Source organism: Neovison vison, chromosome 11, assembly GCF_020171115.1.
Source record: "Neovison vison isolate M4711 chromosome 11, ASM_NN_V1, whole genome shotgun sequence".
Classification (NCBI taxonomy): domain Eukaryota; kingdom Metazoa; phylum Chordata; class Mammalia; order Carnivora; family Mustelidae; genus Neogale; species Neogale vison.
This window is the reverse complement of record NC_058101.1, coordinates 55283007-55310193: the sequence shown is the minus strand read 5'-3', so window position 1 is coordinate 55310193 and position 27187 is coordinate 55283007. Positions and strand designations below refer to the sequence as shown.

The following is a 27187-nucleotide window of genomic DNA, read 5'->3' as shown; positions in this document are numbered from 1 at the left end:
GGCGCCGTCCGCTCGGTCCCGCCCAAGCCCGTCCGCGTGCAAGCCTGATCGTACCCAAAAGCCACGCCCCTCGTGGCCTCCAGCCACGCCCCTGACGCCCGCCCGGCCTCTCCCTGGCTCCTAGCCCTCCCCACCCCACCGGGCGCGCGCACGCTGTCCCCGAAAGCTCCACCCCCAGACCGGCGCCCGTCCTCCCAAATCACCACGTGCTCGCTGGAGGGCGGCGCAGGGGCTGAGCTGGGAAGATGTTCTTGCTGCCCCTTCCGGCTGCCGGGCGAGTCGTCCTCCGACGTCTGGGCGTGAAGCAGTTCTGGGCACGGGGTCTCGCCGCCGCAGACATGACGAAGGTGAGGGGCCGTCACGGGAGTCCCGCTCCGGGCGACCGGAGCTTCGAGGGGTGGTCGAGACCGCGGTGTCTGGCTTCTGCGCCAAGTTCGAAAACCCGGCTCGAAAGTTCCCTGGCATTGCCGAGCTGGGCTTTGGCCCCGGGCAGGTGGCGTTGGGCTGCCCATCCCCCAAGCTATTTGCCGTGGGTTTCCATTCTTCCATCCTTTGCTTGGTGGTGGGGGGTGGGGTGCGGAGCGGCGGAGAGTGCTAGGTTCCGAACTCCGGCCTAGAGAGAGTGATACCTGCGGCCACCGTGTTCTGAGCTCGCACTCTGTGCCGTGTCCTGAGTCCTTGTTTTGTTTAGCCCGCGCTGTGCCCCAGGAAAGGACAGTACCGGTGGTGTTGCCACCGTAGCTAGGAGAGAGCCCGCGTATGGTGAGGTGCAGCGTCCTCTAAGGTCCCAGAGGGGGCCTGTCTCGGGCTCCACTCACCCCACCCCCCAGTCTCCCCTGAAGTGGAAGGCCGGGACAACAGCTCCTCCGGGACTAAATTAATTGTCCGAGTTTCTAGAGGAAAAATAGCGTCTCTCTAGGGAAACGGGCTTTGCACAGGGACCCATATCTTTGTGAAATTAGAAGGAGAGCGTCTTGCAGGAGAAAAGCGTTTTCCATCTAATTGAAGTAAAAAAAATTATGAAGGTCCCTATTGGGATGTGGAGGATCTGGAAAGGGGAATGGTTCTGTGGAAGAAGCCACAAGCTTGGGTATCATGCTTAAGGACCGACCAGAAGAAAATGGCTCTGTCTGGCAAGGAATATTCTAGATAGGGACTGAGCTCAGGCCTCCAGCGGTATCGCAGGTGGCAGGGGGACCAGATGCCTTGTCCTGTGTTCTTTCCAATACTGTGCAACATCCTTTCCAGGTGACAGCTGGGTCCTGTGTCCTTAGTTCCCCACTTGGTTCCACCGAATTCCGGGCAATGGGCAATCTTAGGAAAATAAGAATCTGGAAAATTTACACCAAAGAGGAGTTATCTTTTTGATGAAGAAGAGAAAGAACAGTTTGCTCCAAGTACCAGTGTGATTTTGTGGAAGGGTGGTGAGATTGTCAGAGAAGGAATCAAGATTTTTGCTCAGTTCTGGTGGACATGGGCCAGTAGATCAGGCCAGGTTTCTTCTTTCTCTTGGTCTGTGGGAAGAAGAGTACGTGTTCTTTCCGCCTCACAGCGTTGCTGTAAGGCAGAAAACATTTTAAAGTTAAAAATTGCTCTGCAAAGACAAATAGTGATTCCCAGGTTGACTTCCTTCTTTCAGTTGTTTGAGGCGTGACAGGATAAGCTGCTAAATGCTGGGCACAGGGCTCTACTCCTGCCCCTGCTGCCTCTCTGTGAAGATGCATCCTTCTTTCAGTCTAGGAATCGGCCAGAGTGCATATTTGTATTGGCAAGTGCAGCCATTGGCTTAACTGTGGTGGCATCCCAGAATACCTGAGATTTGCATTTGGAGATTGTAGGGAAGGGAAAACTTCCTTTCACTCAGCAGGCTTCTGTGGCTGGACCTGGGAATTAAAGGGATGTATGACAGGTTAGCAGGGAAAAGTGTACAAAATTTGTTTGATATTTTTACATGGGAATCTTCGAAAGGAGAATGAAGAAAGGAGAATCTTCGAAAGGAGAATGAAGACCCATAAGCCTCGAGGCCTGACAGCCTGTATTACCATTTTAAACAGAGAATGAGCAATTGTTGGGATGTGACGAGACAGAGGGTGTTGGGCTGGGGCAGGAAATTTTGTGACAGTGACTAAAGTAGGGAGAGGGGAAATTAATGGAAGATAAGGGTTATTTTAGTAGGTTTGTTTGTGTGGGTCCATTTTGGTGCTGACTCCCAGTCTCTGGGGATAAGAATGTTCTCTTCTTAGTTCAGGGAGAGCACCTTTCTTATAGACAATTTTTTCACCTGCTTTTAGGTAAGAAGTGGCATATTTTGGGGTGGCATGTTCTGAATCCCCTTTGGTCTAACTTGGTTAAAAACAGACTTGTTTTCTTAAACAAAACACCTTTCTGCCCTTCTTTGTTTGGAAGTAAAGGAAACCCTTTATGCTGTGAAAGCCCTTTCTTGGGAGGCACCTTGAAGACCCAGGACAGGTACTACTTGGGAGTCTTGCTTTGGCAGGAACATTTAGGCAGGATATAAGTGTAGCTGACTGCCCAGCACTTACTTCTTTTTTGGGTTTGTCCTTGAGGGGAACACAGTTTGGGTGGAATTATTTGCTTCTTCTGGAACGTGGGGAACTCTTAGTCTCCCGGCGATCTCTAATTATACTTATTTTTTCTTGTTTATTCTTTCTCAGGGTCTTGTTTTAGGAATCTATAGTAAAGACAAAGAAGATGATGTGCCACAGTTTACGAGTGCAGGAGAGAATTTCGATAAATTGGTGTCTGGAAAGTTGAGAGAAATTTTGAACATGTAAGTATTCACCTATGGGCTCCAGGTTTTAAAATGCCCTGAAATCGAAAGAAAATTTTTTTCAATGCTTTATTGTTAGTACGTAAAAATGAACGGAAGTCAGTTGGCCATTATCTTCTCAGTGGAAGTGAAAGTATTTGCCCCTGGAATGCACTTTGGTACTTTGCCTTTCAGTAGGGGTGAGTCTGCAATTCTGGGAAGTCAGGCCACTTCAAATCAGAAACAGATTGTGAGAGACTGACCCAGAAAGATCTGCGAAGTACCAGATTTCCTCATCTCACACTCATCCTAGTCCCTAGACTAGAGCTCAAAACCGTTTATGGTACAGCTCCATTCTTGGTGTGCCTTGAGTTTCAGAGTCTCCAAGTGAATCCCTTGAGGGTATAGTTAGACTACAGATTCTAATTCAGTAAATCTGGGTGGGGCCTGCTACTGAGAGTACTCAGATTAGCTATAATTTAGAGAAAGTACAGAAAAATTGGACTTCCCAGCACCTTCTGAGCTATTGGCCACATTTGGCAGAAAGGGAAGTATCAGCATAAAGCCACTGCAAGTATCTATTATTTGGATTATAGATAACCTGTTGGAATACAGTCTAATAATTACAGTAATTGTCTAATGCCGGAGTAATAGAATTTGCATTCCTTCTCAATTCCCAGTCCTTCACCAGTAGACGGTAATTAATTCATTAATCCAAAATCCACTGTTAGAGGACAGTACAGCCTGGCCTTCCTACAGATAACTGTCAGCTGTGGCATCAGGGCATCCAGTCTTTTGGCTATAATCTTTGCCACCTGCTTTGTTTGGAAATTGCCCATTATCCCATCTGTACAGAACCCCCCACGCACCCCAAGAGCCTGCCTGCTGAACACTGCTGTCAGCTTGGCTGTTAGGAAAGATGGGAGATTCGGAGCTAGCCTTCATTCAGTGCTCTGTCCCCGCTCTGTAGCCACCCATTACCCAACCAAGGCATTGCTTTCTGTAGTTGTTTTCAAAGAAGTATGTACTAAATCCCATGTGGAAGTTTCCTAAATGATTTTTGAGCTAGAATTAGAAGTGCTGCATCTGAAAAATCTGTATTTTGATGAAAACATAAAAGCAGCAAATTCACAGAAGCAGCAGAGTATTGTAATAATGTGAAAGGTATATATATGTCACTTTCCAAAGGAGCAGAGACAACTAGTTTTTAAAACAAAAATTTCCTCTTGTTTTAGATCTGGACCTCCTCTGAAAGCAGGCAAAACCCGAACCTTTTATGGTCTGCATGAGGTAAGAGATGAGGATAAATTTTTATTTGGCAAAGCCTTGGTGAGCCCCTCCTGACTGCCAAGTACTGTGACTGCACAGTCATTCAGAAAATTTGGTATCTGATTGTGTGTATGCTTTTATCCCTGTTTTAAGCCACAAATATTACTTAAGATTGTGAAGAGACAGTTGGCTGTTAAGAAGCATTGCGTTGCAGTCTGTGAGCTTTCTTTGTTCAGTTTCCATAGTTGTGGCACAGGCTTACATAGAATTATTTGCAAGATTATCCTTACTCTACCTTTTAAACACACAAAATGGGGGGCACCTGGGTGGCTCAGTTGGTTAAAGCCTCTGCCTTTGGCTCAGGTCATGATCTCAGGGTCTCGGGATGGAGCCCCGCATTGGGCTGTCTGCTCAGCAGGGAGCCTGCTTTCCCGTCTCTCTGCCTGCCTCTCTGCCTACCTGTGATCGCTGTCAAATACATACATACATACATATATATCTAAACAGGCAAATGGTACAGTTTTACCAAGAATACAGGGTAAAATAGAACAGAATAACCAAATTTCATGGGGAGGGTCCTATGAGGAGGTGAAGGTAATTGTGTGGGAGCTCCCAGACCCTTCCCCGCTGGAAATGGATGTTGTAAGGACATGAAGGGGTTGATCTTGTGCGTGTGCTGAACAGGACTTCCCCAGCGTGGTGGTGGTCGGCCTCGGCAGAAAGGCAGCTGGAGTCGATGACCAGGAAAACTGGCATGAAGGCAAAGAAAACATCAGAGTCGCCATTGCAGGTGATTGCACTTTCGAAGTTCAAGGTTGATGGAGAGGCTCGAGGATGTCCTCTTTAAGATGGTCTCTTGCCGCTCACTTGGTGCTTAAATCTGTCATCACCTTCCACCACATTCAGAGAAAACACTCACCTGAGCAAATGCTCAGTTTCCCTTACATGTATGCCTGGCCTTAACATAGATACAGAAGGTCAGCTTTTGAAATTTTTAGTTTTGATATTTCCTTAGCTTGTTGTTGGAGGTTTTGCAACCATTTACTTACTGCCTCCTGCATTATTGACCTTAGAGCTCTCTTTTACCAGATGGTGGATTTTTTTCCCTTTTGTAATACAAACCTGGTGTTGCTTGGCTTAAATGATGTAAAATCCTCGTACTTAAAATTAAAGGAAATGGGGGCAAAGTGTGGGGTGCTTGTTTCTTACTCGTTACTGGAGGTAGGTGTCTGTCCCAGTTTGCCACATGCATGGTTTACACGTTGAGGTAGATGCCACTGAGTCACTTAGGGGCTGAGCAGCAGAATGAGGCCTTTACCACAGAGACTGGTCAGAGATGCTTTGAGAGACATTGCTGAGGCAGTGATCGTTAGCTTGATTGATCTTTGGCCTGGTGGATAGCATCTCTCCTTGTTAAATCTGCTTTCAAAGTTCATGTTGAGTGATTCATTGATAAATTTTATTTGGGACTTTTTTTTGCTGACCTGATCTTCATAAAATGCTTTGTTACTAATGGACTTTACTCAGTTCTGTGGATATAATTTCAGTGTCATCATTCCTCTCCCAATTTTAATCTGGCCAGCTCTAGGTGACTGGAAAGCTTTGTCAGGAAATTCTGGTGTTTCAGAAGTTGTACAGTAATAGCAGCTGCTTCTGAGGGCCCGTTCTGCGAGGGGCCGGGCCAGCCCTTTTATCTGTGAGTCTGTCCTCCCACTACCTGTGTGGACACAGGCTCACTTCACAGAAGGACGCTCAGAGAGGTCAAGTGCCAATAGGATTGGAACCCCAGATCTCTTGTTTTCTCAGCCTACAACCATGCCTTTGCCTTCCACTATTGGGTTGCCTCTGACTGACTCCATTTTTTCTGGTTTTTCTCTGAAGCGGGGTGCAGGCAGGTTCAAGACCTGGAAATCTCTTCTGTGGAGGTGGATCCCTGTGGAGATGCACAGGCGGCTGCGGAAGGAGCAGTGCTTGGTCTCTACGAGTATGATGACCTAAAGCAGAAGAAGAAGGTTGTCGTATCTGCGAAGCTCCATGGAAGGTGCTGGAACAAAACCAAGACCAGGCTTGCATTTCCTGACATTCAGATAGTGGGGCGTTTGGTTAGGAGCTGCCTGCTTCTCACTGTGGGCACATCACACAGCTTGTCTGGAACTGCTCTCATCACCTCAGATGTTTTACAAGTGTGGTGACATTTGTAAAACATTTGGCATTACAGCTCTACAGCTCTGCTCCTGGCTTTCGCCAGGTGCAGGTTTCAGCCCATGGCTTCCTAGGCCCTTCCATGCTTGCTGGTTACTGGGAAGCCAAACCAAGTCAGCTCTCTGAAGAGGGAGGAATGAGGTGACAGGTCCCAGCAAGTGTTGTTATGAATAATTTCCATTTAGCCAGCATCTGCTGGCACTGTGTCAGATGCCAGGATACACAGACAGAGGACTCTTAGGGTCCTTGCCCTCATGGTCTTGTGGGGAGAGCCATTTTTCAGCAGCCTTACTGAGTACATACTACACTGCAGCCCTATCTGTCCTGGGTTCTAGGAGATAAAGCCTCTGCCGACAGGGATAGACAGAGGTGGGACCTTCAGGAGATGGTGCTGTGAGGGCAGTGGGGTCTTGATACAGCCTGGGGTTTGGCAGCTGTGAGGGGGTGGTTTGAAATGAGAGCTCTGCTACCATTCAGCCTGGCTTTGAATCCTGACTCTCCTACTTGCTATCTGGGTAACCTCAGCAAAGTGACCAAAATCTCTCTTTCACTTTCTTCATTTGTTCAGTAGAGCTGTAATGCCAATGTCATAGGGCTTTTATGATTGAAAGACACTGTCAAGTGTGTAACACATGGCAAATTAATTCCTGTTGTGCCTAAGAAGAGCCGAGATCATGACACGCATGCCTGTATCTTATCTTCGCAAGCTGATCCTTGCCCTTTGGTGGACTTGTGTTCAGAGCCCTGACCTGGGCAAAAAGAAGGCAGAAAGGCCTTCACTTTCACTTCGGGACTGTTGAGTGTGCTTACTCCATACAAGCACTGGGGGCTGCCTCATCCCTGCTGCAGTGAAGGAGGACACAGTGGGCTGTTGGAAAGATGGAAACATCTTCCTTGGGTTTGTGTGTTAGAGTTAGGACTTTGGAGACCCATCAGTCTACCCTTTTTCATGCACATGAAATGTGAAATGCTTGCCTCCTCTAACTTGGCTCAGCTAGGGCCCTGTTTTCTAGCTCTTGGGACCTGTTACCCTGAGTCAGAGCAGAGAAAGATCCAGGTCCCGTGTGTCCATTTTGCACTTGGGGTCTTCCCCTTTTGTTTTCGTAGGGTAAGAGCCCTCCTAGCTGCAACACAGCTTTGCTAACTTTATCTTACCTGAGAGGTTGTCTGACAGTGATCTTGTGCTTTCTTCCACCAGTGGAGACCAGGAGGCCTGGCAGAAGGGTGTCCTCTTTGCTTCTGGGCAGAACTTGGCACGCCACTTGATGGAGACTCCAGCCAATGAGATGACGCCAACTAAATTTGCTGAAATTATTGAGAAGAATCTCAAAAGTGCTAGTAGTAAAACAGAGGTCCACGTCAGGTAATGAAGGGTCCTGTCGTAGACTCAGGGTGTCACAGTAGGAGTGTTGGCGTCCCTAAAAGTCCAGCACCCTCAGTATTCGGAGGAGTGACTCAAGACCAGGGAGATAAGGTGACCCACTGGCAGCCACAGACAAGCTAGGTTAAGGGCTCAGTTTGAGGTTCTTTTCATGCCTTTGAACGAGCAACTTGACTTCACAGTATATACTGTTGTGTGTGTGTGTGTGTGTTTGTAACAGCTTTCTTGAAATACAATCCACAAAGCATACGGTATAAATACCACGTAAAGGGGGCCGCTTATCGATTTTTACTGTATTCACAGAGTTGTGCTACCATAACTTCAATCAATTTTAGAACGTTTTCATTACCCCAAATACAACGTTGTACCCGTTAGCAGGCACTCTTTGTTTCTGTCTTCTCCCTCACTACCCCTCCCTCCAACTTGCAGTCAGCAGTTGATATATGTTGGGTTGTTTCTACCTATTGGATACTTTGAGTAATGGGGCTGTGATTGTTAGTGTACATTTTTTGTGTGAACATACTCTGGTGTCTCTTGTGTGTGTACTTAGAAGTTGAATTGTTGGATCAAATGGTAACTTTATTTTGTTCGTTGAGGAATTTATGTATCATGTTTCCTTTGGGTGAGCTCCTTCTGTTTTTTCTCTTTCTGACAGAAATAACACAGCATTCATAAGTTGGTATGAAATGAGAATCTGTGTCTTGTAGACTCCCAGATTGATTACAAGAGCTGGTGTTCCCCAGCAGGCCTGAGTGGTCATTGTCAGCAGCTGGGCTGGGGGATGTAAATGCCTGCCCCTCCATTTCCTTTATCCTCCGGTGATCTCCCCATAACCCTAAATGCAAACCAGGTCTGAGCATTGGGAGATTTAGGATTAAAAAGTATCAACAGATACTTGCTTTACCTAAATAGTTCTTTATGTCCAATGTTGTATCTCAAGGGAGCTTGCACTTAAAAGGCTTCTTTAGTGCTTAATTGTGACCACAGTTCATACTTCTCAGGAAAATCCCTGTGGTCTAGACAGAGTGAATAAAAATGTGTAATCTATAGAAAACAAAGGACTTAGAGCTTGAAGACATTTTTGGAAGTGCTGGCACATATTTAACCTGTGGTAAGCTTTAGTCTCTATAAAGGTGTTTTGGCAAAGACTGTTCTTATTTGAGGAGACACCAGAGCTGTTTTATGTTAGCAAACAGTAACTGTGGTTACACACCCGTGAGGGCACTTCCTGTGTGTGCCTGGGTGTTTGGCATATAAAGGTTGGGGATGGTGGTCTTTGCCCTCAAAGAAAGGAAGAGCTTATAAGCAGGAATAGGCAGGGAAAAGGGGTATGCAGAGGATCCTAGTCTAGGAGGGTTCTGGGAGAGCCAGAAAGGCTTGCCAACGAAAATGGGGCCTAAGCAGAGTCTGGAAGATTGCACAGAGGTTAGCAGATGGAGAGAGAGTTGGGGCATTTCAGATGTAGAAGCTTGTGTGCGGTGGCCCCTTGGGAAACTGCCAGGGCTTGTGAGCCAGCCAAGGGAAGATGCAGGCAGGGTTTAACCCATTAAACAGGGAAAGCTACACCAAACCTGCTCCAGTGTAGGTGGCTCTAAGTCAGAGAAGTATAGACAGGACTTCCAGAAGACCAGGGCTTTCATAAAGTATGGCAAGTACTGGGAGTTTGTGGTTAAAATACCCACGTTATACAACCTTGCTTCTTTTAAAGTGGTGTTTTCATTGTCATCCCTTCTGTTTTTATGTTCTTCCCTCTCTGAAGTAATATTTGTGGCTTAACACAGGGATAAGAGCATACATATATATACCTTTCACGTTTAATAGTTGCAACAAATGGATGGGCAGGTGTAGGAGGAGCACTCCTTGGTGTGGTGTTTTTCTGCTTTGCCTGTTGGGAGTGTAGGATTTCTCTCCTGGCCTAGTTCTTGTGGCCAGAATTCAATACAAAGACCTTTGTACCCCTCACCTGCCAGGAATCGTGATACGGCATCTGTTTTCTGGGTAGCATTACACGCTGTCCCATTGGGATCACCCCCGGTGATCCTGTGTTTGTTAAGTAATTACTGGTTTTCCCACTTCAAGCAGACATCAGACTGCAGTTGAAGCCGTGAGAAGTAGTGTGACAGTGTTGAAAAGGTCAAATTCCAGCAACTCTGAAACTGCAAAGAATTGTGATGCTTTAGTCCAGTCATTGGACTGTAGCTTTGTTGGATTTTTGTTTTTGTTTTTGTTTTTTTTTAATCGGTTGGTTTTTGGAATCCTTTTTAGAAATACAAAAAATAAAGCACTGCACCCAGAAACTGCATCCTTAATGGTCTCAAAGCTTTGCTAACTTTATCTTACCTGAAATCTTTAGATAGAGATCAGTAGATTAGGGGGAACAAATCAAGCAATAAATACTTACTGACTCTGTATTGTTACTCACATTGTATTGTACGTTATAGGTGAATTCTCTTGGTAATTCGGTGACTTGTCTTAACAGATCTATCATTGACCTTGTTTTTTGGGTTGTTTGTTTTTTTTTGTTTTAAGATTTTATTTATTTGAGAGAGCAAGGGGGAGGGATACCAAGAGAGCACAAGCAGTGAGGAGAGGGAAAAGCAGGATCCCCGCTGAGCTGGGAGCTAGACATGGGACTCAATCCCAGAACTCTGGGGTCATGACCTGAGCAGAAGGCAGAGGCTTAACCCACTGAGCCACCCAGGTGCCTCAGCCTCATTTTTTAGATGAGGAAACAGGCTCAGAATCAAGTGGCCCAAGAATATACAGAAAGCAAGTAGGATGTGATAATTGAAGCATTAACACGTGTATACATTTTAAGTTTTACATAAGAATTTCTAAGTTATTTTGAAATAGAGATAACCAAACATGTTGACTTTTCTCTTTTTCTGCCCTATAGACCCAAATCTTGGATTGAGGAACAGGAGATGGGATCATTCCTGAGTGTGGCCAAAGGATCTGATGAGCCTCCTGTCTTCTTGGAAATTCACTACAAAGGCAGCCCCAATGCAAGCGAAGCACCCCTGGTGTTCGTTGGGAAGGGAATTACCTTTGACAGGTACTTCTTTATGTCTCTATGCTTTGCATTTGGTGAATGTGCTGTATGTACTTGTATCGTTTATTTAAAGTTTGCTTCACAAGCATGGTGTCTGGTCCAGGCTTATATGTTACTTTAAATATATTAAGCTACCATTTGTAAAATGCTTATGTGTCTCAGAGAGTCTATTAGGCATCTTACATGTGTGATCCTTGATCTTACTCCTGGGAGTTAGGCAGACCTTCTACAGGTGAGGAAAGCATGGCTTGGAGAGGTGCAGTAATTTGCTCAGAGGCCCATCACTCATACATAGAGTCGGATGTCAAACTCATGTCTGTCTTGAAAATGACTTAAGATCTTTCCACTGTACGCTTTGATTTCCCTGTGTGGATATTAAAGCTCCTTCATGGGAATAGTGGGAGACAGCTGTTTGGATCATGGCATTGCCCCTTTGCTTGCTTCAGATTGCTTGCTTTAGCCGACCAGCCTAACTCCCATTAATCTTATTGAACCATAAGTATTTTTTAGAATTGGGAACTGGTTCTTCCAAACAAGGAGAAGCTGAGGTGGAGGAGGTGGTGTAGGTCCATATTTCCCGTGGGAGGCACTGGCTGCTAATTAAGCAGGAGGGTTAAAAAGGATTACTTGGGCAAAAACTAAAGTAGATAAAACACCTGAGCTATTTGTTGTGGGTTTTTTTTGTTTGTTTTGTTTGTTTTTGAACTACAGGACTTCTCAGGGCACAGAAGATAGTGTTTTCTAGGCATCCTTTTGGAGGGAATTTAGTTCTCTTGGGACTCATGGTCTATGGAAACTACTTTGGAAAATGCTTGTATGGATCCATAAAATCTGGGTGTCCCCAGTACACGTGTGCACCCATTCAGATGCTGTGCCTGAAATGTGAATGAGTGCGGTCCTCCCAGGAATGCTTGCAGGTGCCGTGAGACCCAGCCCGGGCAAGCGGAGGCCAACAGTGTCTTCCTTATGTTAGCCTCCTCTGTCTTCCACCCAGAGGTCCACCTTCTCTCTTTCAAAGCATTGGTCTCCAAACAATCATTCTGTAGCCCATCACTAAAAGATTCAAGCTCATATTGTTCACATTATGCATATTGATTTTTAAGTTACATCCGTAGGCAATCATGGACATAAGACTTACGTGTCTGTCATAAAGCACAACAGCAAATAAAAATTAGAGTGAAAGTTATGCTATTTTTAATTGTCTTGCTAATTGTGAAGATTTCATACTGTCTGGAGCTAATATCTTGATGCAGCATTAATGCTCAATGGTTAATACAAATCCATACTTGAATTTGTGCTATGAGAATAATTTAGCAAGGAAACCTGACGTAGTCTTTGGGTTTAGAGAAAGCTTCCTTAAAGGAGTTACAGGTTTAGCTGAAGATGGGAATGGTAGGGGTGCCTGGGTGGCTTAGTCGGTTAAGCAGCTGCCTTCAGCTCAGGGTGTGATCCCAGGGTCCTGGAGTCGAGCCTTCTTCTCCCTCTGCCTGTTGCTCTGCCTTTTTGTGTTCTCTCTCTCTCTGTCAAATAAATAAAATCTTTAAAAAAAAAAAAAAAAAGGTGGGAATGGTAGGAGGAGTTAGTGCATCAGGGAGTAGGGCAGAGAAGAGCTTGGTGGAGGCTGCAAGGTGGGAAGGACGAGGGACCTCCGAGCCCTGAGGGATGGAAGAGTGGCTCCAGCAGAGTGTAGCAGGGAAGGAAGCACACAGTGGCTGGAGGGGTGGGCAGAGCTGGGTGGTTCTGGGCCCAGTTGCATTTTGGACTTTGCTCTAAGAATAATTGAAGTAACTGAAGGGTTTCTAGCTAAGGAAAGCCTGTTTCTTCTGTAAGTGTTAGGGTTTTAACATTTAAAGCTATGATCCATTTTGATTTTTTGTGCATGCTGTCGAAAACTTGTGTGTTTTTTTTTTGTTCTTTCCATATGGATGTGTATTTGTTGCAAAACTTTGTTTAAAAGACTATCCTTTCTCCGTTGAACTACCTTGCACCATTGTTAAATCAGTTGGCCATATTATTGTGGGCCTAACTCTGGCCTCTCTGTCCTTCCCCCAGGACCTTGCGACCAAGTATCTAGTGAGTACAGCTTTGTCTTGATATGTAGTGATATATGGGTTCTCCAGCTTTGCTGGTTTTTTTTTTTTTTTCAAAATTACATTAGCTGCATCCTTTGCATTTACATACCAGTTTTAGAATTAGCTTACGATTTTGTACATGCACACACATGTGCGCACACACTCACGCGTGCACACACACACAAAGGCTACCAGGATGTTTGTTGAGGTAGGTATTTTTTATTTTGGTAAAAAAGGTAGTTGTGTGAGGAATAAAATGAGGGGGGTAAGACTGATACAGGGAGACCTGATTTACAGCAGCCATGGCAAACACCCCAGTGACATGGTGGTGGCCTCACCAGGATGGATGCAATAGAAGAAAAACGGATGGATTTGAGAGGGATCTAAAAGGTGCGCAGTGATAACTGCTGCTCTTTGATTGGCGGTTACTTTGAACCATAGTCCTGCTCATGGAGAGTAAGAGTGAGGAGACAGAACGACCTCATGTACTGGTGTGTTCCCTGCTCCCCCGCCACCTTGGGGTTCTCTGTGGGCTTCTTGAACCAAGAGTGTGTTTCTTTCCTTATTCTGAGCCAGTGGATCATCTTTAATTTTAGGTGTAATTGACAGTCATCCCATTATAAGGTGCTTCTGAGGTGAATGAGAATTAGGACTTAATCTCTAAGGAAAGCAGACCTCCGTGCAGGGAGTAGACTCTGGACTCACAAGGGCAGGTTGGCAGCAGGTCTCAGAACCCAACAGCTGGAGCCCGGGCCCCAAGCCCAGCCCATGAAGCAAGTTTCTGCACTCTTGTAGACTGGAAGCAGGGAAGTCACTAGGTAGTTAAAGAAGCCTGTTTGGGGGAGTGGTTTGGGTTTTTGCTAAAACTGAAACCCTTCAGAGCTCTCACATTTGAGCACTGTCTTTAAGGCTTTGGGTGAGCATGTTTTTTCTTTTGTTCATTCTTTTTTTTAAAGAAGTTATTTATTTGAGAGAGAGTGTTAGAGCATGAGCAGGGGTGCAGGGGGAGAGAGGGAGAAGTAGGCTCCCCGCTGAGCAGGGAGCCTGGGTGGGTTTTTTTTGGGGGGGGGGACTTGACCCTGGGATGATGACCTGAGCTGAAGGCAGATGTCTAACCAACTGAGCCACCCGGGCGCCCCTGGGTGAGCATCTTCGTTGTGCGTCTGCCTGATTCAGGTTGTATTTTGTCATCAGCAGGATGAAACACACCTTAGGGGTGTCCCTCTGTCCCATAGCTTGAAGGGGATCCTTCCAGTCTTCTGAGTTTGTCGGCTTTGCTTTCCTAACAGTTCGTGACCCTCAGGTTCAATAAGTTGATCAATTCATAAAATTTGCTGAAAAAACAAGTCTGTGTGGGTGTCAGGAGTTAATGGGCAAATACAGAGATGGGATTTGAGCAGCGCAGATCGCATGATATAGTAATATTTCCACTGACACGACTTACATTTCATTCAAAAAGAAATACGCCTGGGTGGCTCAGTTGGTTAAGCAGCTGCCTTCGGCCCAGGTCATGATCCCAGCGTCCTGGAATCGAGTCCCACATTGGGCTCCTTGCTCGGCGGGGAGCCTGCTTCTGCCTCTGCCTGCCATTCTGTCTGCCTGTGCTCGCTCGCTCTCCCTCTCTCTCTCTGACAAATTAAAAAAAAAAAAAAAAAAAAAAAAACTTAAAAAGAAATAAAATGAGCTAAGAGACCCATTTATATTTTTGCAAAGTTTGCAATATCCTCTTTTAAAATGTTGAAATCATTCGGATTCTCAATTCAGAAATTTGAATTTTCGTTGCAAGGGAGATAGTGCCTCTGTTTATATATTCACTCTTAAGGAAGTGATTTGGGTCCTCTTTGTTGCCACTGATGTTGCACACTGTCCTTTTCTCCCACAGTGGTGGCATCTCCATCAAGGCCTCTGCAAATATGGATCTCATGAGGGCAGACATGGGAGGAGCTGCCACAATCTGTTCAGCCATCGTGTCTGCTGCCAAGCTGAACCTGCCCATTAACATCATAGGTGAGGGGGCAAAAGGGGGTGCCCTGGGGAGTCTGACAGAACAGACAGCAGACATGATTTCCTCTAACCTGAAAAGACCAAGAAATGGTTTTCATTAAGCAGAAGCTGTTGAGCTAAGTGTTGTCTTGTCTGAACTGATTGAGTTAAATGTGTTTTGCAGTCACGGGCTGTAGCTAGAATTGATTTTTTGGTACGTCTGCAAAAAGCATTTAGCAGGCAGGGGCACATAATGTCAAGTCTGTGATTTACTCCAGTGAAAAATGCTCAGTCGTCAGGGTGGAAGGGCATTGCTGGCATACGCAGTGATTGTCTCATAGGAGTTGTGGCTGATTACGAGGCATGATGTATAGAAAATGCGTGAGACAGAAAAAGCGTTCAGTCCGCAGCAGCTCTTCGTGGAGCTCCAGATGCCAAACACAATGCTGGGAGTTTGCCATGTTTCAGAGGAGTGTGGGGATGGGGGGAGGCTTTGGTTAATGACTTCCCTGGTGTCACGTCCGTTAGGTCCGTCTCACATGCACCCTCCCCCTTCCCTGCCAGTATCCTAGTCTTGTTTTGTAAAAGTAAGTTGCAGACATGCCATGTCACTCCTGAATGCTTCAGCATGTGTCTCTCTGCTAAGAACAAGGACATCCGTGTAATGACCATACCATTATCATTCCCAGGGATTGATACAGTCATCTAATTCAGACTTCCCAGTTGTCTACAGAAATGTTCATTTTGTGTACACACACAAACACACTCGTTTTTATTTTTGAAACCTAAGAGCCAGTTAAGGATCACACGTTTATGTAGTTTCCAGGTCCCTGTTTTTTTTTTTTGTTTGTTTGTTTGTTTTTATCCGAAATGTTTTTCCTGCCCTTTTTCTTCCTTCTTGATATTGGCAGTTTTGAAGAGTTCAGGCTTGTCTTGTGGTGGTCCACAATTTGGATTATTTGGCTAGACTCTTTCATTAAACACATGAATTTCCTGTGACTGGTGCACACGATGTCAGTCGGGTCCTTGGTGATGCTACATTTGATCACTTGGGTGTCTGTGGCATACTTCTGACGGCCCATCAGTGGCCTGGGTCAGTTGGGTGTTGAGTGTGGACCCAGCACATTCCATGTTCCTTCATATATGGTTTTCCAATAGGTTTGGCCCCTCTTTGTGAAAATATGCCCAGTGGTAGAGCGAACAAGCCTGGGGATGTCGTCAAAGCCAAGAACGGGAAGACCATACAGGTGTGTGAATGCCAGACATAGCCCTGCCCATTCTGATGATCCTAGAGGAACCTCCAGTCACCACATAAGCACACCTTGAATGGAAGCGGAGCATGGGCTCCATTTAGGGGAGGGTGGTATCTTCATTGCAGGGAGTTTTTCATACAAAGTTTCATACAAAGTCAGAAGTATTTCTTCATGGGAATTTAAAAAATATTTTCTCTATCTTACTCTTCTTCCTGTAAACCATGCACACAAATTACCACACATCTGCAGCAAGCCTTGCACAGCATGGCCAGGCAGGAAGAGTGTGAGCAGTTTTCTAGAGCTTGACCTGTGCCATGCATGATTAACTTCTTCCCTTTTGGTGTTCAGGTGGAGCCGTCCTGAGTCATGGACTCCGCACCCCCAGGGATGTGGCTGCAGGGTCTTCTGCTGGGGCACCTGCATGCGTGCACACCCTAATGCCTGGCCACTGTTTAAAAGAAGGGACTCTGGCTCTCAGCTCAGGTCTTGATCTCAGGGTCATGGATTTAAGCCCCACGTTGGGCTCCATGCTGGGTGTGGAGCCTACTTTAAACAACTTTACAAAGTTGCTGAAGTTGCAAGTGTTCCTCCTGCCTGGAGAGCTGGACCGCTGCCTCACTGTAACCTTCCAAACTCGTTAGTCTCTTTGTCTTCAGAAAATTCTGAAATTTTCCCTTGGTCCTGCTACATACTTGTTGGTACAATGTGCTGGACATTTTCTGCTTATTTCTGCTTCCAAAGTCATGAGCATTTAGGCATCAGCTCTGTGTACAGGGATTATTAAATTATATTTGCTTTTCAGATTAAATAGATTCCTATTCTAATTGAAGTATACGTATGTTTTTGGTACTCTGGCAAGTGCCACGCTCGCTTTCCTCACTTTTAACTTGAAGTGTTGTATTTTGTGTTGCTATTGTAGACACGTGTTTTCTGACCCTAACTCTTTTGACCCTTCTCTTCTCAGGTTGATAACACCGATGCCGAGGGGAGGCTTATTCTGGCTGATGCCCTTTGTTATGCACACACCTTTAACCCAAAGATCATCATAAATGCCGCCACCCTGACAGGTCAGATGTGTGTTTTTTCTGCCTTTGTTTGAAAAAAGCCACACTCATTGGCGTAGGGTGTGCACCGTAACTCAAGGCATGATTTTTCTGAAAGTTGACTCGTTCCACCAGCATTCGAATATCTTTCACCAGGGGAATTGTTCTGCAGCTGTCAGCTGTTTTAAACATTAGGTTTGTTGTTTTAAAACATTCCAGGCTGCAACTCTGAAAAAATAACAAGCAGGTTACATCAGCTCATCCAGAGTCCTCTCTGCAAATGACTTGAGATGTTTTGTGGTATGAGTGCTGTTTGATACAGATCTGAAGATATTAGTGATAGATCCCCAAATCGGGAGCTGTTTGTATTAATCGCAGTGTATCTGATGTTAGCTGAGTTTTCTGAACTTTTTGTACTTGTTATAAAGAAACAAAAACATGGCGGGGGGTGGGAAGGTCCTCCTTTAACAGAGGCGGTGAGGCGTAATGTCCAGATCAGCTCGCTGTCCCCTGCTGGGCCTCTTACAGCCCTTCAGCCCTGGGCAAGTTACCTGACCCCCCTTGTGCCACTGTACCTAGGATGCCCGTGTTACCCTAGCAGAGTAGTGGAGTTCTGGAGGAGTTTTTAGGAAGCCTCTTTAACTCAGCCGCTGCGTGTGGCAGACGTTGGCTAAAGGAAGGCAAGTAGCCCACTGGGTCTGTGAGTCCTGAACTCATTCCCTGAGGGACAACAATAGGCATTGCTTTGCTGCGGGTGGCAAATAGTAGTAGTCTGTCATCTAACCGTTCTCTTTCCAGGGTTCATTCTGTTTCTGTCGCTGCCTCTTTTAAGATTAAAATTCAGATTTTTAAAAAAAAATCTTTTGGGTTTAATTTGTCCTCCGCTCATGTGAGCCTTTATTATAGCAGAAATCAATTCATGTTTTTCCTTTTATGGGGCTCTAACAAGAGTGCATAGATTTGCTAGGAGTCTTTTTTTTTTTTTTTTTTTAAAGCCAGCATTACAGTATTTTTGTGGTCTTCTTTCTCTTTGCTCGATTTAGCAAAGGGGAGCTGGAGGTTGGGGGTGCTGAGTCTGGTGGTTGGGGGGCAGTGGTGAGGTGGGTGGTAGTATACCTTTTCTGTAAATAAATCATAGCCCCCTTCCCTTCCCTTTTTTTCCCCCCTAGTCTGAGGGTGGGAAAGTGCCCCAGGATATTAAGAGCAAGCTGAGGGGTGAGCCTTTACACTGCCTGGGTGTTGGCCTGGCTGAAGTTCCCCACACACTCACAGAGCCCCTTCTGAGTTCTAGTTGCTGTGATCAAAGGGGAGAATAAGAAACACTTTGTAACCCCAGGTTCATGGTGGGAGGAAGTACACAGTCTTTAGAGATGGAGGCCCTGATCTTAAATTGGTCTTGCAAGACCAACAAGATAAGCATGTTAACCAAGATAATAGCATGTGATTTTGGACAAGGCCAAAGTTGTCTCATCCATAAAAAACGGTATAATAATGCCTCACTGACAGGAGGAGTTTCTGTGCAGATGAGAGGAGATGATACAGGGTGATGGCCCTGGCCTGGCAGACATTAAACCAGTGTCCACTGTCCTTGAAAAGGCAGGCGTGTACCAGACTGTAGGAGCCGTGGCTTTTTCAGGGGATGGCCATTCAGTAGTGCTGCCTCTTTTCATTTTCCTCATGCATGGTTGTGATTTAGGATCAAAAGAGAGTGGTGACATCAGCACCTTTCTTGGAGCTTTGATTCTTCTGTGGGACTATAACAATTCTGATAACTTGATCAGTTAGCACCTTTGGCTCCATATGGGCCTTGGAAAAGAATATGGAAAGTAGGTCCCTGCTATTGGTAATTCTGAAATTGGTGATGGTAGCAGTTCTGTCATTGTATGTAGAAAATAGAGCATTTTCTAAAGAATGTAATGAAATCAGCTTTAGAGCCTTGATCTCAACTGGGATCATATTAAATATTTACATCTACTGCTTTAGTAGAGGATATCACATTCTTACTTGAAGATGGGGCATCTTGCTGAGAACTGCTGCTTGAGCTGGGATCTGAAAGAGGAAGCATCGCTGGGTGGAGGAGGGAAGGAAGGGCATCTCAGAGGAGGGCGCCTTTCACTTAGGGGCGTGTGAGGATAATGGCAAACGGGACTGGGAAGAGCACATTGTGACTGGGGTGGGTACACAAGGCCAGCATTAGGAGGCACCGGACCCCAGCTTGGCCTTGACGTGTTTCTGGGGTTTGTCCTGAGCTTAAGTGCAGCAGGAAGCTATGGGGACAGTAAGATCATGTTTGTGCCGAGAAAGGGCCGGTGCTGGTAGTGTGCAGAATGCCCTGGAGAAGGGCCTGAGGGGACTGGCAGGCCAGCTAGGCAGTGAGCAGTGTGCTTGTTGACTCTTGTAGACGCATGAGTGTGTATGTAGATGCATGAGTGTATGTTACAGACCAGTGTTACAGTATGTGCAGGTGGCTCCAAAATAATCTGTCAGGCAGGGGGTGTAGCTGGAACAGGTTTGCCCAGGAGTTGGTAATTGCTGATGCTGATTAATGGGTATCTGCATTTATTATACTGTGTTCTTCATGTGTATTTGGAAATTCCCAGAAGTTTATGTTGTTGTTGGTTTTTAAGACCATTATTACTGCAGTCCAGTTTGTGGGTGATGATGGTAGCACTAGCAGTAGGGAGATGTGGATAGGCTTGAGAGAGAATTGGGAGGTAGAAGAGTAACAGAACCTTAAGGAACAGATGACCAGACAGACAGAGCTGCCCAAATGTCATGCAGAATCATAGGGTTTTACAAATGGGTCACTACTTTTTGTTTTAAATGATCAATGGTTTGACATCCCTTATGATTAAGCAACTATTAATATAATTTTTTTGTGACTTTTGGAGAAAATATACAATTCAGTGCCCTTGTGACACACAGGAATGGATTTCTTACGTGTTGCCCCCTTTCCTGGAGAGTCTGTGTAATTGTGGTGTGTGTGTGGCTGGTGGGGTTAGCCAAGATAAACAGAATGAAATGATGGCTCTCTGCTGTATTCCTTAAGTCAGGTGTGTGCAAATATTTACCCACAGACATGCAAATCTAGGGGATCACTTACTGCGTGTCCTACAACCAGTGATGTCGACTTCAAAGAAATGGGAAGATATGGGAAGTTTTGTTCATTGTTTAAAAAAAAAAAAGTCTACAAATCAGTGTATATAATTGTATTTTCAACTATCCATTTTTGTTGGGGGAGATGCTAATAAGCAGTGCATGAGAAGCCACCATGCAAAGCTATACTTAAGGATTAAGGTGCAAGTTGGAGGGGTGCCTGGGTGGCTCAGTTGTTGGGTGTCTGCCTTCGGCTCAGGTTGTGATCCTGGGGTCCTGGGATCAGGCCCTGCATCGGACTCCTTACTCAGCAGGGACCCTACTTCTCCTGCTTCAGCTCCCTGTGTTTGTGTCCCCTCTCTCACTCACTCTGTCAAATAAAATCTTTAAAAAAAAAAAAAGGCAACCTGGACATGACTTGTGAAAACTATAAAGTTCCTTCATCTTCCATGGTGTCTCCTCGGATGTTCCAGGAGTGTCCTATTACTGAAAGATAGTGGGGTTTGCTTTCCTTTTGCATAAATACTGAACTCCAGTGTGCTAGGCCCTCAGCACATAACTTAGGAATCAAACATGATCCCTGCCCCAGAGCTTGCACAGGGTCAGGGGAGTAACAAAGGAAACTGTTGGGAGCTGGTACCAGAACTACAGGAGTCGCTGAGCTGCAGCACCTAATTGTGGTTGACATTCAGGAACATGTGCCTGCAAAGAACCTGGAAGTCTGGATTTTTAACTTGATTTTTAAAGGTATATTAATATAGGGGCACCTGGGTGGCTCGGTTGGCTAAGCAACTGCCTTCAGCTCAGGTCATGATCCCAGGGTCCTGGGGATTGAGTCCCGCATTAGGCTCCTTGCTCAGTGGGGAGTCTCCTTTTCCTTCTCCCTCTGCCCCTCCTCCCTGCTTGTGCTCTCTCTCATGCTCTCTTACTCGCAAATAAATAAATAAAATCTTTAAAAAACATACATAAATGTAAAAAAGAGAAGTTATCCAACAGAGGCACCTTTTTTTTTTTTTAAAGATTTTATTTATTTATTTGACAGACAGAGATCACAAGTAGGCAGAGAGGCAGGCAGGCAGAGAGAGAGAGGAGGAAAGCAGGCTCTCTGCTCAGCAGAGAGCCCAACGCGGGACTTGATCCCAGGACCCTGGGATCATGACCTGAGCCGAAGGCAGCAGCTTAACCCACTGAGCCACCCAGGCGCCCCCCAACGGAGGCACCTTTGTTGGAGAAGGAAATGCAGATGAAACAAATATGTTACGATATAATACTAATACTTTTTTCCCAAAAAAAGAAAAAGTGGCAGAGAATCTTAATAGCAGATATTTACAGATGTGATTAAAAATATTGAGGAATTAGAGATGCCTAAATGTCCGATAGGAAGTGAATTTTGATAACCTCTACCCGATGGACTTTTAAGATCATTAAAACTACTTTGTAACATTTGTTTCTAAAAGAGGAAGCATAGGAGGAAGAACACATACTTGGACATGAACAGTATGGTCTTAATTATGTTTTTTAAAAGTTCAGTAAAAATCTGGAAGGAAATATTAAAAACATGTAATGGTTATGTTGAGGATGAGGTTACTGGTGATATTTGGTATTGTTTCCTTTTTTACATTTTCCTTAATAATTGAAGTTGAATTCTAGTTGAGAAAGTAGGAATATATTAAATACAGTAAGGATTTCTGAAGCTTCTCTAGTTTTGAAAGTGAAGCAGATACTAAAATCAAATTACAGGGCGAAGTTTTGGTTTCAGCAGCAGAAAAACCCATCATGCCTGGAGAGACCGAACACTGACCTGAAGCCTTGTGTCTTGCAGGTGCCATGGACATAGCCTTGGGGTCTGGTGCCACTGGGGTCTTTACCAATTCATCCTGGCTGTGGGACAAACTATTTGAGGTAGGAATAATAGGTAGAGACTAAAATGACATATGATTGAATTGTTGTAGTAGAATAATAATTTTTACTGTTTTATTACCCCTGTGTTAAAGTGATTTTTATGTCATAGATTTGCCTTTGAATTGAAAATACAATACACTCTATTCAGTGTGCTTTGGGTTCTCTATAAATGTTGCGAAATGTTTCTCCTCTCCTCCTGTGGCCTCAGAATGATGTGAAAGTGATGCACAGAACCGAAGCCATTGTGCAGACTCCCTGCAATAGAAAATGTTATGAGAACAGCTTTGTCAAGGAAGGGATGACCTTTAGTGAATGCTGGCTGTGAATAAGTAGGGCTTGTCTATTTGTGGGCGGTGATAAGGACGTCTTCTGACTGCTGTGCTCTATGCCTTCTGCACACTGATCATAGCTAGCCTACCTCTTCCAAACAGCAAGCTCCTATCACCCCCTCCCCAGTTCTTTACCAACTGCCTGCAGCTTTCCCCAGCCCACCCCACTCAGCCTTACTTAGCCTGGCTGGAGGCAGCCTGCAACTCCAGTCTCCTGGTGACACCCCAATCTGCTGTTATCATCTCTCTGGTTCGCTCCTTCACTGATTTCTGTTTTAGCCGCCTCTGTCAGTTTTTTCCTTCTTCTTCCCTTTTGGTGGGTGTTCGGCCCTAGACCACATTCTCTTCTCCCTGCCTCCCCACCACCACCTTCTTCATGGGGAAACCCAGCGGCTTCAGCTAGCACCCCTCTGCTGCTTGCTCCTGTCTCTTTCCTAAGCTCCAGACCCTGTGTATCTGCCTGGTAATGAGACAGCTCCCTCTGGTACCTCCAGGAGCTTACTACCTGCCAGGGAGACAAATCCAGAATGTCCCTGAATACATCTTTGTTGTTAGTTTATGGTCCTAAATTTACCCTTCCTGCCTAACCCTTGTGACGTTCAGCTCAGTTGTCTCTGTGCAGGCTGGGCAGGGGACTCTCCTCTGGCCTGTCATGCATTCAGTGTCCCTCTTTATTAAGCACCTACAGTGCTGATTTTTAAAAATTTAAGCTTTAAAAAAAAAAAAAAGTTCTGTGTGCATGAACATTTAAGTACCAGTCAGCAGTCTACAACAGTCTACCGTCTTATCTTCCCAGAGGCAGCTGCTTTCAACACTGGGGCTGACCCAGCTGCTGTTTACTCATGTCTCCAAATAACGGTTTCTGTTGCTGCTTCCTGACCTTTCACTTTTGGGTCTTCTGTCTGACCACAGTATATTAAAACAGTCTGTGTATTTGTTTCCTTTACCAGCCTCTGGGCCTTCTGATGGCTCAGATATTAAATTTCTGTGTAGTCCCTGAAAGGGTCCATAGACAAAAGGACGAGACCGATACAAAGCGAAAGTTAAGCAGGGCTTTATTTCGTGCCAAGCATCGAGAATCAAACTGACCGGCCAGGGCTGTCTCTTGCAAAGAGGTGACCCCTCCCAGCCTCACAGACTAACTTTTATAGAGTAAAGGCCATGTGGTTGAGCCTGGCCACACACAGGTGGCCAATTGAATTACATTCATCTAATTCAGCCTATGACCTTAGCTAGAATTGGTGCCTTTGTCTGGCGCCCAAAATGTGGGAGCTCACACTCCCTGGCGGGTAATATGTGCGCTTTTACTTGATTGGACATCTCCACCTGGCCGAACACGTCCTTGGCGGGTAGGGAGGTAATACCTGCGCTTTCACGGTTTGGACGTTTCCACCTGGCCGGACACGTCCTTGTATCTGAGCTCCGTTATTTTTTCCCAGCCTGACATGTCCTGATATCTGTGCTCCGTTATTGGGGCTATTTGGCCGTATTTCACCAGTTCTGTTTCTAAACACTTTCCTCTTGGGGGGAAGGAGCAGGTTTAATCTAAGTTTACTGCATAAACAACAAAATGGCTCGCTCTGGCTAAGTAGGCCCTTACAGCCCCAACACCTGGTGGTGCTCTGTCGAGATTCAGTAACTGATTAATGTGAATGAGTGTGTGTATGATTATGTGAATACATAAGGTCACCTTGTCTTGGGCTCTGGTCTTCAGTGATGCAGTTTCAGACATGTATTCCTTAGCACTCTGAGCTGACAAGTATCACAAAGGCTGTTTCCCCATAATCCCATAAAGTTGATGTACTGCTGAATACCATCTTACTGTCAATTGACATCCATAAGAATTGATGATTTGGGCAAATACCCTACAGATTTGTGGGGTGTTTTATAACATTCCTGGTTTCGTTTATAATTCTTTAGTAAATCTTTTGATTAACTGAAATGTTTCTGGACCCGGTTGCATAGTTTCCTGTTTTAGAGGTCAGAACAGTTCTTGCTTTCCAGCATTGAATACTTTAGTGCTGTGAATTTAACCAGAGCTTGCTTCTTGCAGTCTCCAACTATTATACCTATTTCTTCTTTAGGCCAGTATTGAAACAGGGGACCGTGTCTGGAGGATGCCTCTGTTTGAACATTATACGAGACAAGTTGTAGATTGCCAGCTTGCTGATGTTAATAACATTGGAAAATATAGGTATGTAAAAGGAGCTATAAAAGTACATTTTTACAATCACTGGTTACCAAAATGACCACTTTAAATTTTATGCCCTTTCACAGAAAGTGTAGCCAATTTCCTTTTGATACAGTGCTCATAAGCCCTAATTTCAAATGTCTTTAATTTTCAAGGTATTTTCTATCTGGTGCTCAAAATTTTGCAGGTTTTTACAGCTTAAAGTCATTTTAAACAAATCATAAGGGAAAGAAATGCAAAATAAGTGAATTCATTACTATGGGAAAGAGGAACCTACAATTGATCCTTTATTGCTTAAAGCTATGTCTGAAAATAAATATTCTGAAAGTGGTTTTGGGTTATGCTCTTAATCTCATAAACTTGACTTTTGCTCTCTCGTCATAGAAGCTACTTAGTGAGAATAGAAAGTCTTAATGGAAATGTTCAGTGAACGTTTACATGGGGTTAAAAAATGATTTTTGTCTTTCTCTTTAGGTCTGCAGGAGCATGTACAGCTGCAGCATTCCTGAAAGAATTTGTGACTCATCCTAAGTGGGCACATTTAGATATAGCAGGTGTGATGACCAACAAAGATGAGGTTCCATATCTGCGGAAGGGCATGACTGGGAGGCCCACAAGGACCCTGATAGAATTCTTGCTTCGGTTCAGTCAAAACAGTGTTTAGTTCAGATCTTCTAAAATTCTCTCATTCTGTCTTAAATGGGCAGTTGAGCCTCAGAATATTTTTGAATGAATGGATGAAAATCTTTCAAAGGAAACAAAGGGTGGTATTTAAAAATGTAGAACAAAAGAAAATTTGACTGCCTTGATTTATTCATTTTGTGTGGAGATTTATAAAGGTAAAGCTAATCTCTAGCCTGGCAAAGATTTTTAAGATATTCTATAAATCATTAAATGTTTAAAAACTACCTAGTTAATTTTCAGAGTATATGTTTTTAATTGAGGAGCAAAGGTGTCTTTTAGATTTGTGATGCTAGGAATAAATTAAAGGTTACTATGCAATTGTCAGAAATAATAAATCATCTTTTTGTGCTTTCTGGTGTGGCTCTGGTATTCTGTATTACTGTATACTCGGTAGTAGCCTAACTAGCTTTTTTGGCTATGTTATGTGAACTAAGTAAGATGGTATAGTATTTTCTCAATATTAATAATCACTTTAGGGCACTCAGCAATGAGTTTATCAGTTGGTGAGGTAGGTGCTATTACCCCCATGTTACAGATGAGGAAAACAGTCACCAGAGAGAGGGAGGGGTAAGAATATGTAAAAAATGTCAACATGGAGGACATTAGGGGAAGGAAAGGAAAAGTGAATTGGGGGAAATTGGAGGGGGAGACAAAGCACGAGAGACTGTGGATTCTGAGAAACAAACTAAGGGTTTTGGAAGGGAGGGGGTTGGGGGGATGGGTGAGCCTGGTGGTAGATACTAAGGAGGGCACATATTTATGCACTGGGTGTGGTGCATAAACAATGAATCTTGGAACACTGACAAAATTAAAAAAAAAAAAAATGTCACCAAGCTAAGTGGGAGAACAGGGATTTAAACAGGAGGGAACCTGCCTCCACAGCTGGCTTAATTGTTACACTGTAATGCTTCTGTCAGTTCAGTGACTTGAGTGGATGTGGGATGTATTTGAGTTAAGGAACAAGACCAATAAAAGAGACTGTTCATGGGTAAAGTATTTGCTTACCATCTGGGACTACAACCAGTCAAAAAATTGTACTTGTGCAGATTTAGGGCAAAGCTCTCCTCTTTTCTTTTGTATCTAGGTGAACAAATTACCCATGATTTGGATCCCTCTACTTTTTTCTTTTTTTAGGACTAAGCATTTAATAAGAAACCTGTTTACTGGAGTTATTTTTAATATTTTATTATTTTTAAAAGGTTTGTTTATTTTAGAGAGAATGTGTGTGTGGTGGTGGGGCAGAGGGTCAAAGAGAGAATCTCAATCTCAAACAGACTCCCTCTGAGCATAGAACCTGATGTAGGGCTTAATCTCACAACCCTGAGATCACAACCCGAGACAAAACCAAGAGTTAGACACATAACGGACAAAGCCACTCAGGCACCCCAATTTTTAATATTTTAAAAATTTGACATGTAAGAGGATGTTATATGTCTCAAGTGGATTATAGAAAGGGAATGGATATGGGCAGACATCTGTTTTATTTGTTAGAATTAAAGAAAATCAGGCAGGAATAGTGAGTAAACAGGTTCCTCTGGGTATCCATGTCCAGGAGCTCTTTTGTCAGGGAAGATGGAGAGGTGGAACCACTGGCTCTTGAAGGGAAACTAGAATTCGATTTCTTTCAGTGACTCAGAAGGCGAAGCAGGGACTTGGTAGAAGGCTTTTTATAAACAGAGGAACAACAGAACTCTTGTGTTTACCAGAGTGTGGGATCCAAAAGGCATGACTTAGCCATGGATTCATGTGCTTATCTAATCTGACTGAGATGAAATTTAGTTATCATTGCAGGTACATTTGGCTGCCAGGTATTACACAAACCTTTGACTCCTCTCAACCATGCTCAACTATGGGTATTACCCATGTCTATCCATGAGGACCAGGCATGGCTATGGCAAGCACCAAATCCAAAACAGCAGTAGTTTAGAATACAATAGTGTTAAAAGGTGGCTGAAGTAAA

At 44.6% G+C, this 27187-nt stretch overlaps 1 protein-coding gene across 1 annotated transcript; it reads left to right on the top strand.

The window, feature by feature from the left end:
- The first annotated feature begins 201 nt into the window (after positions 1–201).
- Positions 202–25576, top strand: LAP3 (leucine aminopeptidase 3). Its single transcript, XM_044226044.1, has 13 exons — positions 202–347; positions 2676–2791; positions 4006–4060; positions 4724–4829; positions 5921–6080; positions 7440–7604; positions 10519–10677; positions 14629–14753; positions 15888–15976; positions 16947–17049; positions 21944–22023; positions 24437–24546; positions 25018–25576. The coding sequence occupies exons 1-13, from the start codon at positions 246–248 to the stop codon at positions 25205–25207; spliced, it is 1560 nt and encodes a 519-aa protein (XP_044081979.1). The 5' UTR covers positions 202–245; the 3' UTR covers positions 25208–25576.
- The last annotated feature ends 1611 nt before the right edge of the window (positions 25577–27187 follow it).